The sequence below is a fragment of the Akebia trifoliata genome, chromosome 11, assembly GCF_017979445.1.
Source record: "Akebia trifoliata isolate Shusen 1 chromosome 11, ASM1797944v1, whole genome shotgun sequence".
Lineage (NCBI taxonomy): Eukaryota > Viridiplantae > Streptophyta > Magnoliopsida > Ranunculales > Lardizabalaceae > Akebia > Akebia trifoliata.
In genome coordinates this window covers 26,470,582-26,488,854 of record NC_141385.1, presented here as the reverse complement: position 1 = coordinate 26,488,854, position 18,273 = coordinate 26,470,582, and the positions used below count along the sequence as shown (strand labels likewise).

Below are 18,273 nucleotides of genomic sequence, written 5' to 3'. Positions count from 1 at the left end.
TTTATTTTTGAAAATCCGATGTATAAAACCCCCTTTTTGTGCACTTTTTTCATTCGAAGAATAAACATCACTTTCATAGATAAAACTTAAAAAGTGATTTCTAAAGTCGTTTCGGTATTAGTGACAAGTTTTGGGAGCTGAGATCCCATAATTTAAGGAAAGGAAAAAAACTTAATTTACAGCTAGAAGAACAATCTAGATCCTAATCTAAAATCATGTACAATAAGGATGCTTATCTACAATCTTCTAGATCAAGAAATTTAACTTGAAGCATAGTTGGATATAACCGTGTGGTTCTCCAACATGGTCTGACAACTTTGAGAAAAGCTTTGTTACAATTACTAGCTTGATTCTTAAAATAACATTAACATCTGATGGGGGGAAAGTACTAAATCAATCAATATCTTGCAGAAATTCCTAGACCAGTTATGCTTTTAAAATATTTATAAAACATGCATATACCAATTTTTGAATTAATGGGATGAACATAATTATCTTTTATATAGTAATTTTGTTGAATTGACCTTTATTCCTTTGATTCCCATGGTGTTCCATTTTGTTCATAAGAAGGTTACAAGAGTTGCACCTTGTTTAAGTTCATGTTTGACATGACATCAAACCTTTGTTGAGCACCTAGATTAATTTAAAGATATCGTTAGCGAAGAAATATTATTTATTAATGGAGAAAATTAATATGAAAAAAAATTCACAAGGGGAAAATATGCCAAAAACCAAAGACTTGATGTAGTAGTTGATAAGTTGAAGAATAAAATGAGCAAAAAGTGGGTAAAAGCTATTTTTAGGGAGTAGTGAAAAGAAAGTCAAAATTTGACGAGAGTAAGAGAGAAGAAGGCTACAACTAACAAGTTAAAATTTACTTTTAAGGGTAGTTATGTCTTTTTGCTTGTTATAGAAAGAAAAACCCTAATTTTCAATGTATAAAACACGAAATGCTCATTTATGATTTTGAGGAGGAAAAATATTAAAATGCTCAAACCCTAACCCTAAACAATGCATTTGGGAATTTAGATTGGACATAGCGATGGAGGTCTTGGAAAAGAGTTGGTGGCCTCAAACTAGTCTAAGCTTTATCACTCTACTTGGGACTTCCATGTTTATAGGTGACGGAGCCATGATTGTTGTCTTCATAGTTGATCAGGTGATCTTCATTTATCTTTCTCTTTTCAATCGATATTCCTTTTGAGAAGTTGGGTTTGTTAAAGTTCATGTTTTATTGGCTCATTTTTCTCTTGTATCACGTGAGTATGAAATTCAATCTATATGTGATTTTTTTTTATTAAGAATATATCTTTGATATTTCTTGATAGATAAAGGTTTAAGACATCCTTTTCTATGTAAATTCAAGATTTCTAACTTATTTTGATCCGCTCTTTATTTCTTCAATTTCTTGAGATGTTTTATGAAGTCTTCTTTTTTAATTGGTTAGTCGAATTTTCACCAATAAGTCTCCCATTGCTTTATAGTTAACACTGACTTATCTAAAAGAAATGCTGATTCATGGATAATCCATCACTTGAATTTTTATTTAGTTGGATTCTTTCTCATGCACCTATTACGATCCCTATTTAGTAACTTAAATATAATTAGTAGTTATAATAAGAGTTCTTGAGATATATATTATACAATAGGATCTGGTTGTATTTGATTAAGATTCTTAAAGATTCAAGGGCATGAATATTTTACATTGAAATCATATCTTTTGAAGTAGGGTATAAGGGTTTGGGGATATAAGTTGAAAGAAGAGAAGAACATGTGTTTAGGAGAAATCCTTAAGAGACAAAAATAATCACCCTTAGAAATGATTACAAAGTTTATCATTATCATCATCAAAGCCCCATCCTATAAATTAGGGTTTAGTTCTACAATTGATGTTTCTCCATTCACTTCTGTTTATAGTAGTATTTTCTGTTAATATAAGGATATTACTATCTGTTCTCACTATCTAAATATTACTATTAAAACATATGTTTCACTTTTTAGAGAGTTCCTTCTGATAAATTTCTTCAATTAATAACCAACAAAATAAATGAAAAGAAAATATTGTACTCTAATTTAGAAATTAGTTTTGTGAACTAATTAGTCTTCATGAATAATTGAAATATGAATTCACTAAATGACAAGTTTCTATGCACACATCTAAGTTGAGTTTTTGACTTAGTTAATAGTCAAATTTTTTTTTCATGCTATTAATTGATGTGATGTGATTTGTTTCTGTCATTTGTCTTTGTTTTGATTTAGGAACATTTCACTATAATGATCTACTCCCTCAGTAAAGTTTCAACGAGGTGAATAAATTTTTCTTTGCTATTTGTTATATGATTTTCATTAAATTTTCTACTCGAAGTTATTTGCTTGTCCATTATTCACTTTAGCATTACATTTTTGTATTCATACATCAATATATAATTTTAATTGTTTGGCTTGATAAGAAAGCAAGTAATACTACAATTCAAAATTTCTATTGAGCCCATAGTATTATGTTCTTTCTTTTATTATGGGTACAAAAATGCTTCCTAAATTCTATGGCTTGCTCATTCCCAAAGAATGCCTTGTCTTTAAACCTTGCTTTAATGTACGTCCTCTCATTGACCTATTGAAGAAAGACATTGCATGGTCCTGGTCAGACCAGTGCCAAGTGGCATTTTAAAACCTCAAGAATGCCGTGATGGAAGATTCCCTACTTATTTTCTTCCCACTAAAACAATAACCCATTGTTGAAGGTGAGGGTATTTCAATCTTTTTTGGTAGTCTTTAAAATAGAAGATTGTGATCTAAGTGCGCTTGTTATTAGTTTGAGAACACAAGGGGGCATCCGAATTGTGTCCAAAATATAGAAAGGTTTGTCATCAATTTCAGAACATGAAGGGGCAAGGATGAATAAGAGATAGAGAGATATGAGGTGTAGAGGGCTAAAAGGAACCTTGAGGATGCTAAGATGGAGATATAGATATTGAAGATTTGGGTTTTGTAGATAAAGATTTGAATATATAAATATATATATATATATATATATATATATATACATATATGGAAGGTATTTATGAAGGTTGTACTATGTGAAAAAGGGAAAAATGGGCGAAATTTTTTGTTGGGCATGGCCCAACGAATTTTAGAACCCCGAATTCCGTGGTCATTGAACCACAAATTTCTTTGTTTTTTCCCTCAAAACACATTATGTGACATGAGAAACTCCCTCCTGTATCTCACTTACTCTCTCTCTCCATATATATATATAGATATATGATCGCCGATTGCTCTCTGTGTCTGATCTCTTGAACTCTCAGTAACATTGGAAACAATGAAGGGAAGAAGAAGCCATTAACCTTAACATTGAATTCACTCTTGAAATTTCTATGTTGTTTAGTAAATCTTTAAATAGATTTGAACTTTTTATTAATTTAAAGGCTACTATACATGATGTCTTTATATAGATTACATAGTGTATCTTGGGGATCTTAGCTAAAAAGAAAGAAAAATAAAAATGTTCTTGTAAAGATCTCTAAATATTTGAAGGGATATGTACAAGATATACAAGTTCTACAGATCTATAGAGATTAGATATACAGTACAGATCTGTAGAGGTAAGATATACATGGTAACTTCCTAATACTCCTCAAGTTGGAAGCTGAATATTATGAACACCCAACTTCCAAGTCAATTCATAGAAATGGGAACCACCAAGTGGTTTGGTGAAGATGTCAGTAGGCTAGAGTACATATGAAATGTGAGAAGTTCGAATGATGTTGTTTTAAAGCTTCTCACGAATGATATGACAATCGATCTCAATGTGTTTGGTATGTTCCTGGAAGACTGGATTAGATGAGATGTGAATGCAGCCTTGTTATCACAGAATAAGGAGATCAGTTTGGGGTGAGAAATACCGAAATCACCTAAGAGGCAGAGTAACCATGTGACTTCACAACAATTGGTAACCATCACACGGTATTTAGTTTCAACTGATAATCGAGAGACTGTTCTATTTCTTGGACTTCCAAGGAATGGTGATATCCAAGAATGATGGAATAAAGCTAGTGTCTTCTAAAATTTTAAGGGCATACTTACGTTGAGACAAATAAATACCACTCTTAGAATGAGCCATTTCTAGTCCCAAAAAATATTTGGGATGGCTAAGATCCGTCAATTTAAAACAATTATGAAGAAAGGTTTTGAGGGTAGTAATGGTGGAAAGATCATTGCTTGTGACAATGATGTCATCCACACCAACAAGCATAACGGTGAATGTAGAACCAGAAGATCGAATGAAAAGGGAGTGGTCAACCTTGGATTGAAGGAAACCAGCATCAAGAAAAGTAGCTAAAATTTTGGTAAACCATTGGTGAGAAGCTTGATTTAACCCATACAATGATTTGTTCAGTTTGCATACACGAGTCTTCCCCTTTCGAGCAAAACCTGGAGGAAGTTGCATATAAACTTCCTCCTTTAAGTCTCAAAGCAGAAAAACATTGTTGACATCCAATTGATTTAGATGCCAATGTTTAATTGTAGCAATATCTAATAGGACACATACAATTGGTAGTTTGGCAACAGGATCTAAACCTTATTCCTGGCTATATCCTTTAGCAATGAAGTAGGCTTTGTACCTTTCAATGGAACCATCAAAATTGAAATTTATCTTGTAGACCCATTTACAACCAATGGGCTGCTTATTGGGAGGAATTAAAGTGAGGGTCCAAGTATTGTTGGCCTCGAGAGCACTAATCTCATTAGCCATAGCTTCACATCAGTTAGGATCAGTGATAGCTTGTCGAAAGGATTTAGGTTCTGCAATGGATGAGATGGCTATAGAAAATGCAAGACAACAAGAGATAAATGATGATAGGAAAGAAAATTTGATAAAGGATAAGGAAATCTTATTGATATATTGGTCGTCGGTGGATGAGATGAAGCTGGGAGGGGTTGCTCGGCCTGACCACAATGATAGTCTATGAGATATGCGGGGTTTTGATGTGTGAATGGAACCTTGTGGTGTGGGTGCAGCAGTGTTAGCTAGATCGCCTGAGGGATTGGAAAATGAGGATGGGTTAGAATTGGATATAGTAAAAGTAGGCTCGACTTGGTAGGATTTATATTAGGGAGAGGCAAAACGACAGAAGAAGGAGAATGATAATATGGATGTTGGATTGGAAAGATAGCCTTGTGAAAAATGACATTAGGAGATAATGGATTGGGTATGTAGATCATATTCTTTGTAACCTTTTTTACCATATGGGTACCCTATGAAAATGCATTGTTTTGCACGTGGATCAAACTAGGTTCATGCAAGAGAATGTGTGTAGGCATAGCAAAGGCAACCAAAAACTTACAAATGAGGGTTTAGCATTAAGGGAGAGTTGTGGGAGTATGATTAATTAAATTTGCCGTAGTTAGAACACATGCTCCTAAGAATTTAATTGGTAAGTTGGCTTGAAAAAATAAGGCTCGGGCAACATTAGGAAGATGTCTATGTTTGCGCTCCACCACTCCATTTTGTTGTGGGATTGCAACACAGCTATGTTGATGGATAATACCCTATTCCTGAAAGAAAAAAAAAAAAAAAGATGTCATTTTGAATTCTAGTGCTTTGTCAGTCCGAATCTGTTTTACCCATTTATCAAATTGATTGGCAATCAATTTAATGAAGGATTGCAGAAGAAATTGAGTTTCAGATTTGTGGGTCATTATGTAAACCCATGTTCTTCGGGTAAAGTCATCAACAATGGTAAGAAAAAAACGTGCTCTAGTAAGGGATACTATATGATCAGGACCCCATATGTCACAATGGATTAAATCAAAAGGAGTTGTGGTAATACAACATAATGGAGATGGTAAGTTAGCTTATTTAGCAAGTGAACGATTAAAACAATGATGAAAGTCCGCAATACATATACCAGAAATTTCATGTCATAAAAAATTTAGGCTCTTAATAGATAAACGGCCTAAACGAAAATGCCAATGATAAGTGGGAGATGTAGAACCACTAAAACTGTAGAAGCAATAGGACCCAAGAACTAGTATAGGCCTTCCCGCTCTTTACCCACTCCAATCATCATCCTCGAGGAAAGGTCTTGAATGATACAAGAATGGGAGGAGAAAATTAGTGAGCAGTTTGATGCACGGGCAAGCTTGCTAACTGAAATGAGGTTGAAGTTAAAAGAAAGCAGAAAAATAATATCATGAAGAATCAATGGTTAATGCAATTGTGTCAATGTATGTAACTGAGGCATGGTGTCCATCAGGAAGTTTAACAGTAGAAGGCCCAATGCCTCAACTACATACATTGGCACTGATAGTTTTTTAAGGTGAGTCTGTCTCTTTCTCAGGTTGGTGGATCCATAACACTATTCAGATTGTTAAAGATGAGATCTAGGGTTTTTGATTTCACAAAATATATTAGTTTTGGTTTTTTGCATCCTAAAAGTGCTAATTTTGCATGATGAAACAAAACTTAAGAATAAATAAAAGTTGATTATATATCCAAATGATTTATTGATCCGAGTGTTTCGATATTGTTAGATCTGAATTTTTTCTCACCATTTTTTTCTTTGTCCTTGGACTTAAGTAGATCTTCTTTGGTGAGATTTTTAGAAATTATTGCTTGTTTAATCTGTATATAAAACGAAGGGAAAAATTTCTTTCTTTAGCGGCTCTAGAGCTCATTCAAACTCTTCAATCTCTGAATTTTTTTAAGCGTTGATGTTGTAGAAAGTAGGCAAGACAAAGAACAACTTGGGGAATATCTTTGTTGAATGATCTAAAGTGGTACAGATATTGATTTTAGATTTTTTGCTTCTTCACATTGCCTTAACTTTGAATCTCCATCCTGTCCAAGTACCAGGAAGTTAGGTTCAAGAGTTTTGTACTTAGAAGGAACGAAATTTGTTAAAAATCAAGAACTAGTTTATATTCATGGGTTGTAGGGCTGTTTGAGGAGTTAAGAAGTTAAAGTTTAATTGTTAAAGGCTATAGTAGAATATTCTTGCAGGGTTTCATTTTCCCGATTTCTGAATAGTTCTAATACCTCACTAAAGCCGTGTTTTACTAAAAAAAAGTCATCTTTTGTTGTGTATTATTAAGATAAAGATCCATGCGATTGAAATTGAACTCTTTTCTTAACTGAGGGTTATATTTAGGATTCCTTTGATAATTTTGGCCTTTTATGGTTTTTTTTTAAAAATTTTTCTAGCATGATTGCTCTCAATGATTCTTATTGTGAAAGTAAACCCCGTATTTCTCAGCTTTTTGTTTGGCTTGTACCATGTATTTTAGCTTACCAAGTTAGGTAAACAATTACAGGAGATTGTACATAGGTAATGCCTAAGTATTGCTGTGGAAACATTTGAATAATTTCCTTACTTCTTTTTTGGCACTTGATTAGCTTTCATTAAAATTCAATTCTCTAAAAGAAGATGTTGAATCCTCAGATTTTAAACTATTGAATCAATTAGATGATCTTTGGTAGCATTTTGATGTGAGGAAATTTCTAAGATGCCATTCCCTATATGAACACTAGCTTTAATCTCTCTCAACGCTTTTCCATTTTAAGAATCAAGGAAAATATAATGTTATTTCACTTACATTATAGCATGATTGAATCAAATAGGGAAAATATAAGCTTTCTTCTTCGATTTCTGACTTATGGCCATTACTAAAGAAATTGAACCTATGTACAATGTTTGTTTTTTCATTTTTATTTCATACCAAATCCTTCTTTTTTTATGGTGAATTACCATTTCATGAGATGAAAATGACTTATTTAGGATTATGGCTAACTGTTCATTTTAATAACCAAACCATGAGTGATCATGTTTTCGTTAAAAAAAATTCATAACAATAACGAATTTTTGCAGTTTTAAAGTGACTACTTCACAAGTTTAAAGTGACAATTTCGCAAGTTTAAAGTAACTATTTCCAATAAGTCACTTTAAAACTGGAAAATTGTCACTTTAAACTTGCGAAATAGTCACTTTATAAGCCTCCAAATTCGTTATCGTTCACGTTTTGGTAATTAAAATGAACAGTAAGTTGAAATTGCAAACTCGTCAAAAGTGGATCCCTTTTTCTTAAATATCCCTTTTTTATATTTAGAATGACAATTTCATCATGTGTGGTTAGAAAGAGGTTGTGGTAGCAGCCCTAGGGTTTATAAATAAATGTCATATATGTTCTTAGGCTCTTTACAAGAATTTAGAAATTTTATAAGTTTTTACAAAGATGAATTTATTTCTATTTGAGTTAGCCTAAGTTAAACTAATTCATAAAATTAATGTACAAATTGTTACTATGAAATATGCTCTCAAGTCACTCTTCTCTAATAACATGTAGTAATTGCTTGTGATATGAGAAGATCATCCTTCTACCAAAGGAATTACTAGAAAATAATCTACCCCCACTACTCATCTGAAGCATTTGAAGCTCCATACAATAAGGAAAATGATGAGCTATAGAGATGGTTTAATCAGATCATTAAGTCTTTCAGCTCATCTAGAGACTCTCACATTAGTCTTGGGTTACCTCAAAATTAACTTCAAGGTACAAGTTTCTTCTTAGAAAAGTCGTCACATTATGCACTATTTTAGACTTAATATGAGGAATTTAGGATTTAGAGTCTATTATAATTAAATTTTTCTATCATTTTTCCATTCAGTTTCAACCCATGAGTGACTCTTTACAGATGGAAGAATTTTTATGCCGAATGGACTCATTTTTCTTGGGATTATTTTCGACTTCGCCTCAAGGAAGTTGAAGTAAGAAATCTTAAAGGTAATTACAAGGAAATGGAGTTAATGCAGTTTATTGGTGGGAATGTAATGCTCTCCGATGTTATGTCTACCCCATCATCTGATTGCTTCGTTTGGAAAGCCTAATAAATGGTAAGAAGACTGATCGCCTAATAAATGGTAAGAAGACTGATCACCTAATTGCTAACCATTCAAAATAGTATTTGAGAGAGCATTTATATTATTTTTGAGGTGATGATAATGCAACGGATTCACTGATCTTTGTAAAAAATAATTACTATTCCTTACGATTGAAAATTTTCTTTCAACTAATCTATGAAAACACTGAATCGTTGGTGAAAAAATACTTCTCATGTTGGTAGTTTCAGTGTACCACTTTTTTCCAACATAGGGACAATTATTTTTCAATCCACAATGCCTTTTGATTTCTTCAAAGTAAAGGTACTAAAGTTCTTCCACTCTATGGTTATTAGTAGATTTAAAAAGAGGAATTACCATGTTGATTGATTTTGTATACCTTGAACAAGTTCTTTAGCTCAAGGAAGTCGAGAAAGAGAATATTAGAGGTAATGACAAGAAACACAGTTAGTGAACTTTCTTCTTGAGATGCAATATATGGTCTTTGATGCAATTTCTATTCCCCCTTATAATTGCTTGAGTATGAGATGTTTTTGAAAGAATTAATATTTCTTGAAATGGTCAAAACATTTATACAATTGTATTATGGATACAATTAAGGAGTCATATATATATCAAAATACTTCTCTTAATTATCTTGATAACGAGTGTATAACTCATTTTCAGTTTTGTTGATTATCCATTTAAGTCATCTACACTCTCTGATTTCTTCAAAGTGATCAATTATATATAATGCATCTACAAGATAAAGTATAAAGCGATCTTTCCAGTCATAACCCATTGATTGTACTATTTCCATGCACATTTCTTTTGACTTATTGAGCGATTGCTATCGGTTGGAATTCGTCAGCATTGGATTGATCAAAGATCAATAGATCTTAATTTTCAAATGTTACTTCTGACACAAATAATGCTTGGAATCGTGTAGGCTCTACAAGCCTCAATCATGCTAAATAGCTTGTATTTAGGTGGAAGTAAAAAATCCTTTTGATTTTTAGGTAAATAGTTTAGGAATCTGGGTTGAGATGGCATTAATAATTGTATTTTTTGCTGGAAATTAATTCTTTTATATGCTTTTACTGTGAAAACTCAAAAGTGCATCTAGTTGACATAGTGTGGTTATCTAAAATTAGCTAGTGAAATTGTTTGAACAGAGTATGATAATGTTTTGTAATGTGAATGCTATATTTTATTTTAATTATGGTGTGATAATTAATTGAACTGTAATAAGTAAAATGTGGGATGCCAATAGCAGCTCCTTTTTCTTTATATGTGTGTAGGTTTTATTTTGAAATGAAAATTTAATAAAAAAAAAACATTAGGGACGGTTTTTAACCGCTTAAAATATGATTTCTTTTTTAATAATAAAATGAGATTTGGGGTAGTTCTAAACCGTCGGGTATTCTTTATCTTTTTTAATTTTAAAAACACAATTGGAGGCGGTTATAAACCACCTCTAAAAATATAAGAAGAGTCTTGTAGACAATAGCTATTAATGGTTGAAAACCGCCCTTAGATAACATACATTAGAGGCACGGTTTTAAAATAGCCGTTAAATGGCTAGAATTAGGGGTGGTTTTGTAACCGCCATTACTTGGCCGCTAAAAGTTATTGGCAACACCTCTATAGTCGGTGTATAACTAAACCACCCTTATTTCTATTGGAGGTGATTTTCATGGTTTAGGAGGCAGTTTAAAACCGCCTCTAATAACTTCAGATTTTGTAGCAGATGATGATGATTAGTACCTTCTATTTTCTTAAATTAGTAAATTGAGTGGTTCAAGGATGGGAGAAATTCAACAACTCTAAGCCGTCAAATCTGGGAACATCAAGGATTTCGACCATCCTAAATTGTCGAAATTCAATTTCTAAAGTCCGTAGGCCTTGGCCCTTCAATTTTTTCTTTCAAAATTTTCAATTTTCATCTAATGGGTATTCTCTCTCTCTCTCTCTCTCTCTCTCAGCCTTGTTGTTAGACATTATATCAACTAATTTGATTCAATTGTGAGTGTGAACAGAGCTAATTATGTAGCTTCTTGTAACGATGAAGATGGCAACATATACAAGTTCAGTACCTGAAGTTGACAAACAATTTAAAAAATGTGTTTTTTAGATTTTCTACTTAGATCCCTCTATGATAAGACCCCTTCGGTTTTTTGGAAGAAAAAAAAAATCTTAGATTTTCTACTTGAGTGCTGATATACTAACTTTAAAGTCTTCACTCCATCAATACTTGGTTGATGTGTTATGGCACAAAACCATAGATATGTTTCCTTGGAATACACAAATGTAAATCCCCATAAAAGATGTGCATTTATGTATCCCTAGGAAATAGATCTATGGTTTCGTGTCCTTAACATGTCAACTGAGTATTGACCTAGTGAATATATATATATATATAGGGTCCCGTTCAGCACCCTAAGTTTTACCACACACTTTAACAAACGTGTTTTGTCTTACATGGATTAGAAGTTTTGGAATAGGCTGATTTTTGGTGAGGATGATCTCTATGGTGAGGAGATCATCCTCATCAAAAATCAGCTCATTCCAAAACTTCTAACCCCATCAAAAATGATTTACAAAAAATGGACGGTCCACGATTTTTCAACGTGTAAACATGGGGCTAAACATTTCGGAATGGGCTGATTTTTGGGGAGGATGATCTTCTAATCATAGAGATCATCCTCACCAAAAATCAGCCCATTCCAAAACTTCTAACCCATGTAGGAAAAAAAACGTTTGTTAAAGTGTGTGGTAAAACTTAGGGTGCTGAACATTTCCCATATATATATATATATATATATCCCTAAGTATTAAAGGGTTTACTTTGCCACTTGAATACCTAAGAGGATAACCTGAGAATAGTGCCTTGTTAGCAATCTCTTGGTTAATTCTTGAAAAATTCACGAATTTGTTGTTTTTTTCAATGGAAGTATTATTCTCCGAATTATTGAACTATTCTGAATAATTCACGGATTTTAAGTTTGAATAGAATAAAACATGTTTTTTTACGAATATTATGACTTTAACAAACTTTTATAGAACTCACTGGAAAAAAATGCTACTATAACTTGTTCAAGTCGACATTGAAGCAGCCATGCTTCGAAATTTTGGAGGAATCCACCTTCTTACGTGAAAAATGTCCCTTTTATCTTAAAAAAAAATAATGACATGGCCCTCTACATTTATTTGTTTACACCTTAATTTCTCAAATTGATGATTTTTCCCTTGACTTTGGTCTTCTTTCAAAAATAAATGGAACAATAACCTCAATGTCCTCATTATCACCACCATCACCAATTTCATCATCACCATCATTATCACCTGACCAAATTTTTGTTTTTCGAACTTTTGAAATGAAACGGATAATACACGTGTGAAGCATATGCCGTGTATTTTCCATTTATCGAATTTTAGACTGGATTATTGCAATTCAAAATCGGAGAGAACTCAAATTTTTCATGAATCGACGTTTTGTCGTATTTCGAATTGCTAACAAGGGGCAATGTCAAACTTTTAAAAATGCCTATTGAATTGCAGTAGAATAATAAATAATATACTCATAACTTAGAGGTGATTGAGGAACCCTCCCCTGACTTTTTTTAACTAATTTTATTAGAATCATATAGAAAATGTTATCAACTTTTGTCCTTTTTCCCTTGAGAATTGTTTATCTGAAATTATTATCACATTTGAGACTTTAGAAATGTTCAAATCTTATATAATTTTCCTTGAAAGTTATTTATATGTAATGGTTAACATTGTTAAGAATCATAGGAAATGTCTATAATATTGTGCGCAGTTTTATCATGATTCAATTGAAGGCCACAAATTTAGGTCATTGAAAGAGGTGTACCTTTACTTGAAAACTGGAAGTCGTTCATCTAGGGAGAAGGGAAAGAATGCGAAAGCTAACGTTTAGGTGAGCTAGATAATAACCTATTGTTTTTAACTACATGTGGTTGTATTACTTTTATAGGCTTTGGATAGTTTCGATTGATGTGAACAAAGTGGATCTAATTGGAACATCAAGAGGGCAGAAAAACAGGCTTCAATCTTTGACTTTCCCAAAAAAGGTAAAATGGAGTTTTACTAGTGATGGGGAAAGAACAAAGTTGGCATTTGTTGGTGATGAACGGTTGCTAGAATCCTATCTATTTGAATTGGCTACAGCTTCTGCATCTTTGGCCCATTGAAGTTTGGCACCTTGTTTCATAAGGTGTCTTAATTATCTTGTACTATTTTATAACTTAGTAAATTGAAGCAATCTCTTTTTAGTTTGTCTTGTTTGGAGTGCATATAACTTAAAACTAGATGAATGACCACTAAATTTTCCTGGGTTTAACACCTTTTTCTTTCTTGGTTGGTTGTCAACATTTTTCATTCAAGAGCCCCCTCCCCCCCCCCCCCCCCAGGAAATAAATTAAATAAATAAAATTAAAAAAATTAAAAATAAAAGAGAGAGAGAGAGAGAGAGAGAAATGCTCTAAGCAATATCTGTTTGACTTTAAGCATATAAAATCTTTAACATAACTATTAATTTATTACTCCCAATAGGATCTAGAAACACACACATGTCTTAAGAATACTATTCATATTACTAAAAATCGACGTTAGGGTACTTATCTTGTGTCATAATAATATCGTTGATTCAATAATTTGTTGGAAGTGTGCCTTTTGCAATTCACTTGTTTGACGAAGTGCTCGAACCCCAAATCATAAGTTCCTTTAGTTCTAGACTCACCTTCTCTTTCCTTTCTATTTTGATCGATTAGAGTTCTAGTGATTAGAATCCGAAGACCAAGAAACGAGGACCCAAGTTTAGGAGGTTCAACCAAACTAATTTAAGCCTGGCCGAACTTAAGGTTCAACCAAGGATAAATTTAGCTTGGTTGAATCTAAGGTTCAGCTAAGGTTAATTTAAGCCTAGCCGAACCTTAAGTTCTACCAAGATAGTTAAAACAATTTGAAACCCATATGCATTTAAATTTTCTTAGGAAAAATGACCCCCTAATTCCTTCTTAGTAGTTTTTCTCTCAAGAAATCCATCTTCTTTTACTCTTTTACCCCTTTTCAATTCTTCAATAAATTTCACTACTTTGGTCTTCTCGTAATTTCCCAAATCTTCTTAGAAAGACTCTAAGTCCTTGTTCGTCCCCAATCAAGGATAATTACCTACATAACCCAAGTTTGTTAAGACTCATTAGAGTGGATTCCCACTTCTACCCTTCCCATGTTCTTCAAAATTGAAAGAGTTTCTGTGGCATTTAATATGATTTTACCAAGTTCAAGGACCCATGACACTTTTGTCCACCCTAGAGAATTCTCTAAGACTTCTATCTAATGACTAACTTATCCCTAGTTTATTGAGACTCTCCTAAGGGAAGTGATTAAAGAAATTAAAAACTTATCAACTAATTACATGTCATTTGGTTAGTTCCCTCACAATTTACTCAAAGCCAAAGTCTTAGGACCACTCTACCCCTCCCAAAAAATTCTCTTGAAACTATTAGCTTTTACTAACATATCTTTTGATCATCATGATTAGTGAGACCCTATAGGTCAGTGAAAGATCATCAAGGCAAGGTGAGGAGAGGTAATTTAGATTTTTTATAGAGGTTTTAATGTAAATATTGGGAACTTTATGATTTAGGATAAGTTTATCCTTAAGTGTCTCCCAAAATCCTATAAATAGGATCCTCATCCAAAGCAAAGGGGGAGGAGCTCTAGTGATCTAAAATTTTATCATTTTCTCTCTTCAAAAGCCTCTAGTCTACTCAAACTATATTTAAATCCTTTCTCAAACACCCAAGAAGCTCTAACCAAGAAGAAGAAGAAGAAGAAGAGACCAAGGTGGGGAAAAGGTTTATTTTTTAGTTTTTCATTATGTAATCCTCACTTCTATTTAATCCTTTTCAAGTAGTTTTATTTTATGTTCTTCTATTTTTATATAATGTAAATCTAAAGTTTCTTAGTTTGAGGCATAGGGAGAGAGAAATTCCTCTTTGAGAGGTAATTTCCCCCTATAAGCCCTCTATAAGCTCCTTGTCAGAATTTTAATTTCCATCAAGAATAGGTTAGTTTATTTTATTTCTATGCACTTTAAATTCCTAGTGATAATTGATTCTTTACTTTTAATGGTGGAAGAGCTAAAGAGTAATCCCACACTTTGGTGGTGTAATATTCTCTTTATTAGTTATTATTTTTATTCAATAAAAAAATTATAACATCATTTTAAACTCAAAATGTACTTCTTTTTTTTTTTTTTTTAAATCGATAGAACCTCCCCTAAATATTGGACATGAAAAATAAAACCTATATAAAAATATGACAACTATCATATAATAAAACATGTATATCCCCATAGTTCCTTTCTAATTACGAGATGACGAATATTGTAGGATCAGATGAAAAAAATTCCCATTTAATTTGATTTGAATGACATTAATTGTTTTAGTCATTGTTTAGTTGTATGTTGCCACCACACACAATAAAGGTAACACAACCAACAATGACTTGTATTCTTTCCACACACCTAAACCAATAGCTAATGGTCTGTCGTCATTGTTTAATTGTATTCTGACATCACACACAATAAAGGCAACACCACCAATAATGGTTTGTCTTCTTCTCAAACACCTAAACGAATAGCAAATCTCCAAACAAGACTTTGTCTTATCCTTTACCAAGCAACAACAATAAAAAAAAAAAAACATCTCAATAATAATCAAACCTACCCAAACAAAAGGTTAATGCTCATCTTACAATAAAGGGTTTGATCTAGCCAAATCATGACTAGCAGATGCAGTAGAGGTCCAACTTACTGCATGCAAATCATGGCTAGTAGATCCAACAAATTTTCAACATAGAAGTGAAGAGGTTGCATTTGCAAATCTTGCCCAAAAAAGGTTCTTTCACGAAAAAAATAATGACTAAATTTTAGGATGATTCACACAATCAAAGGTCCTTCAATTTGTGTGTGTGAGAGAGAGATTAGTTTTAGAAAGAAAAAGCACTCCAAAAATTACAATAATTTTTTATTTAGAGAGACTCTGAATGCTGTTTACAGAGAATCCAATTTCACTGCCCTAGCTAGACCCCATTCAATTTCATGAAGGAATAGGAGGAGATGATCGGTGGAGGTGTAGATAGCTCATCTAGGATTTCTTCTTCTTTCGTTCCATCCATCTTTGCAACCAAGGACAGGCAGAGATTTACTGTGGAGCTCAGACATGGAGAGACCACCTTTGTTTCGTGGAGAAAATTATCAAGAACGTAGTTAAGAAATTGAATCAACCATTTCTCTCGAATTTGGTTTACCTTGCCAACGAAGAAGAAGATCTCCTCGTCCTTGCATTGTCCGTTTGTTTTGGGGGTTAGGTTTTCTGGGAAGAGCTCGAAGATAAAGGATTTGAGAAAAAACTGGGAAGACCTTCTAAGATCTGAAGACGTAGTAGAGATCGCAGTAGCTAAAGCTACTCCAAACGTATGCTATAGAATAGATCAAATATGTTGTTGTGCATTGAGTAAGAGAAAGAAGAAGAGAGATTGTGCATTGAGTAAGAGAAAGAAGAAGAGAGATTCAATCGGGGACATTGAATGTAATTTTTAAAATTTTTAAGGGGCATATTTGACCCAAAGCCACTGTTTTAGCATAGTTGAAGTGCTCCCTGTAATTACATTTTTGAGAAGAACCTATTTTGGTGCCCACCAAAAATCCTCTTTTCGACTCTTAGGTAGAGTAGTTTTGTGAAGTAGTCAACCATCCAAATGCAAATAAATTACTTCTGACTCCCCGCAAGAGTCAGAAGTACTTGGAGAAGTCAATCCAAACATGCCTTAAGCTTTCAAAAGAGTCTTGGGAAACAAGAAAGTAAAGTCCATGTGGATTTTCACAAAAATTCCAGGCTCATAAAAAATTCCAGCAAACAACATTTTCTGTTTCTAGCTTACTCAGTCATGGAGTTTCTTAGTTTTCTATCACTAGGCTATGGTGAATTTTCTTAAAATTTTCTATAACTTCCTCTATCTTTAAACAGCCAAAAAATGAGTTTCTATTCTCTCCTTTATTCAATCAACGGTAACCATCTTCGGATAGGAAGGAGAAGATGCCTAACATTTTCCTTGTCCCTCAACCGAGCTCCCTTACCATAAAATATATCTAGGAACAATTTTTCCCTATCTTTTGGATATGAGAGTCACCACAAGCCAAGAAAAACAGATTTAAAAAAACTTTTTATGATGCCTATTCACACCTTAATTGAATGATGGCGACTCTTAAACCCGTGTAGATGAGTTCAAATCCTTAAGGTCGAAGCCCAAGTATCTAAATGTGGGTGTGTGTGTATCACTATATCCTAACGTCTTATTCACTTTATAGTTGGAATGTATTCCCCTACATCTTATGTTATTGACATGTACATGTTTTATATGATTAGGTGCATTAAATCTCTCTTTTTATAATTTGAATTTGCAGGTGATCTTCATTGGAACATTGTATCTATTTATATCAACCGAACGGGTCAGGTGAGATTATTTATGCAAACCCAAATTTCTAATAATGAGTTAGTGAGATAGAAGAAATAATGGGTCAAATCTGATTTATAATTGTCGACACCCCATTTTTGCATCTGCCTAATTTGACAATTCGTCACCTGGTTGCTGTGGATTCCTAATGATGAGCATAAAATAACTCGAAGGCTTGTGAGTTCTATTCTTGATTCCTTCTATTTCTAGTTTTTCATCCCCCTACTCGTCACGAATCGACATAGAAGTTTACGTATGCTTAGGATCGCTACATCTTACGCTCGACTTAGCAAACACGTATGCATAGGTTCGTTACACAGTTCGATAACTTAGAGACCACGCTACACTAAGAAATTGCAACCTCGAGACTTAGAAATAGCCACACAGAGACTGAAAGAAGCCTCACGTTAAAATTCGTAAAAATCTGTGATTTCGAATTTAACGGGACTCAAATCAATGAAAACAGAGAAATTCAAGAAAAATCTGTAAAAATCACAAAAATAATGAAAATACCCCTCATAAATTTTGGACCCCCGAAAAATCTCAAAAGTACCTCCATTGCACTCAGAATGTGATTTCGAGTCTAATGGGAACCAAATAGATGAAAACAAAGAAATTTAAGAAAATTCATGAAAATTTAAGAAAATGATTAATCCCTAGGAAAATAAAATTCAAATCGAAAATCAAACTAAAATTCAACAAAAAAAATCAATTTAAAATTCAAATCAAATTCAAACCAAAAATCAAAATAAAATTAAAATTGAAAATTGAACTAAAATTTAACCAAGATGCAATTAAAATTTAAAAATTAACATCAATTTAAAATCGAAAATCAAATTAAATTTCAATT

At 32.9% G+C, this 18,273-nt stretch overlaps 1 protein-coding gene across 4 annotated transcripts; it reads left to right on the top strand.

Moving 5' to 3' along the window:
- The first annotated feature begins 998 nt into the window (after positions 1 to 998).
- LOC147391184 (uncharacterized) lies at positions 999 to 17,905 on the top strand. 4 transcript variants are annotated; one of them, XR_015170322.1, is made up of 3 exons: positions 999 to 1,159; positions 2,260 to 2,306; positions 17,374 to 17,905. XR_015170322.1 is itself a non-coding variant. In XM_086417388.1 (3 exons), the coding sequence occupies exons 1-3, from the start codon at positions 1,043 to 1,045 to the stop codon at positions 8,883 to 8,885; spliced, it is 357 nt and encodes a 118-aa protein (XP_086273514.1). In that variant the 5' UTR covers positions 999 to 1,042; the 3' UTR covers positions 8,886 to 10,257. The 4 variants fall into 4 exon arrangements, 1 of the variants encoding a protein (XP_086273514.1); XR_015170321.1 differs by lacking the exon at positions 17,374 to 17,905 and adding an exon at positions 8,366 to 10,257; XM_086417388.1 differs by lacking the exon at positions 17,374 to 17,905 and adding an exon at positions 8,693 to 10,257.
- The last annotated feature ends 368 nt before the right edge of the window (positions 17,906 to 18,273 follow it).

Excerpts from the sequence above, each read along its gene's own strand:
- LOC147391184 (XM_086417388.1), top strand. The coding sequence starts at position 1,043 with ATGGAGGTCTTGGAAAAGAGTTGGTGGCCTCAAACTAGTCTAAGCTTT. Across the intron at positions 1,160-2,259 it reads TTGTCTTCATAGTTGATCAG|GAACATTTCACTATAATGAT; the intron begins GTGATCTTCATT and ends GTTTTGATTTAG. Across the intron at positions 2,307-8,692 it reads CTCAGTAAAGTTTCAACGAG|ATGGAAGAATTTTTATGCCG; the intron begins GTGAATAAATTT and ends GACTCTTTACAG.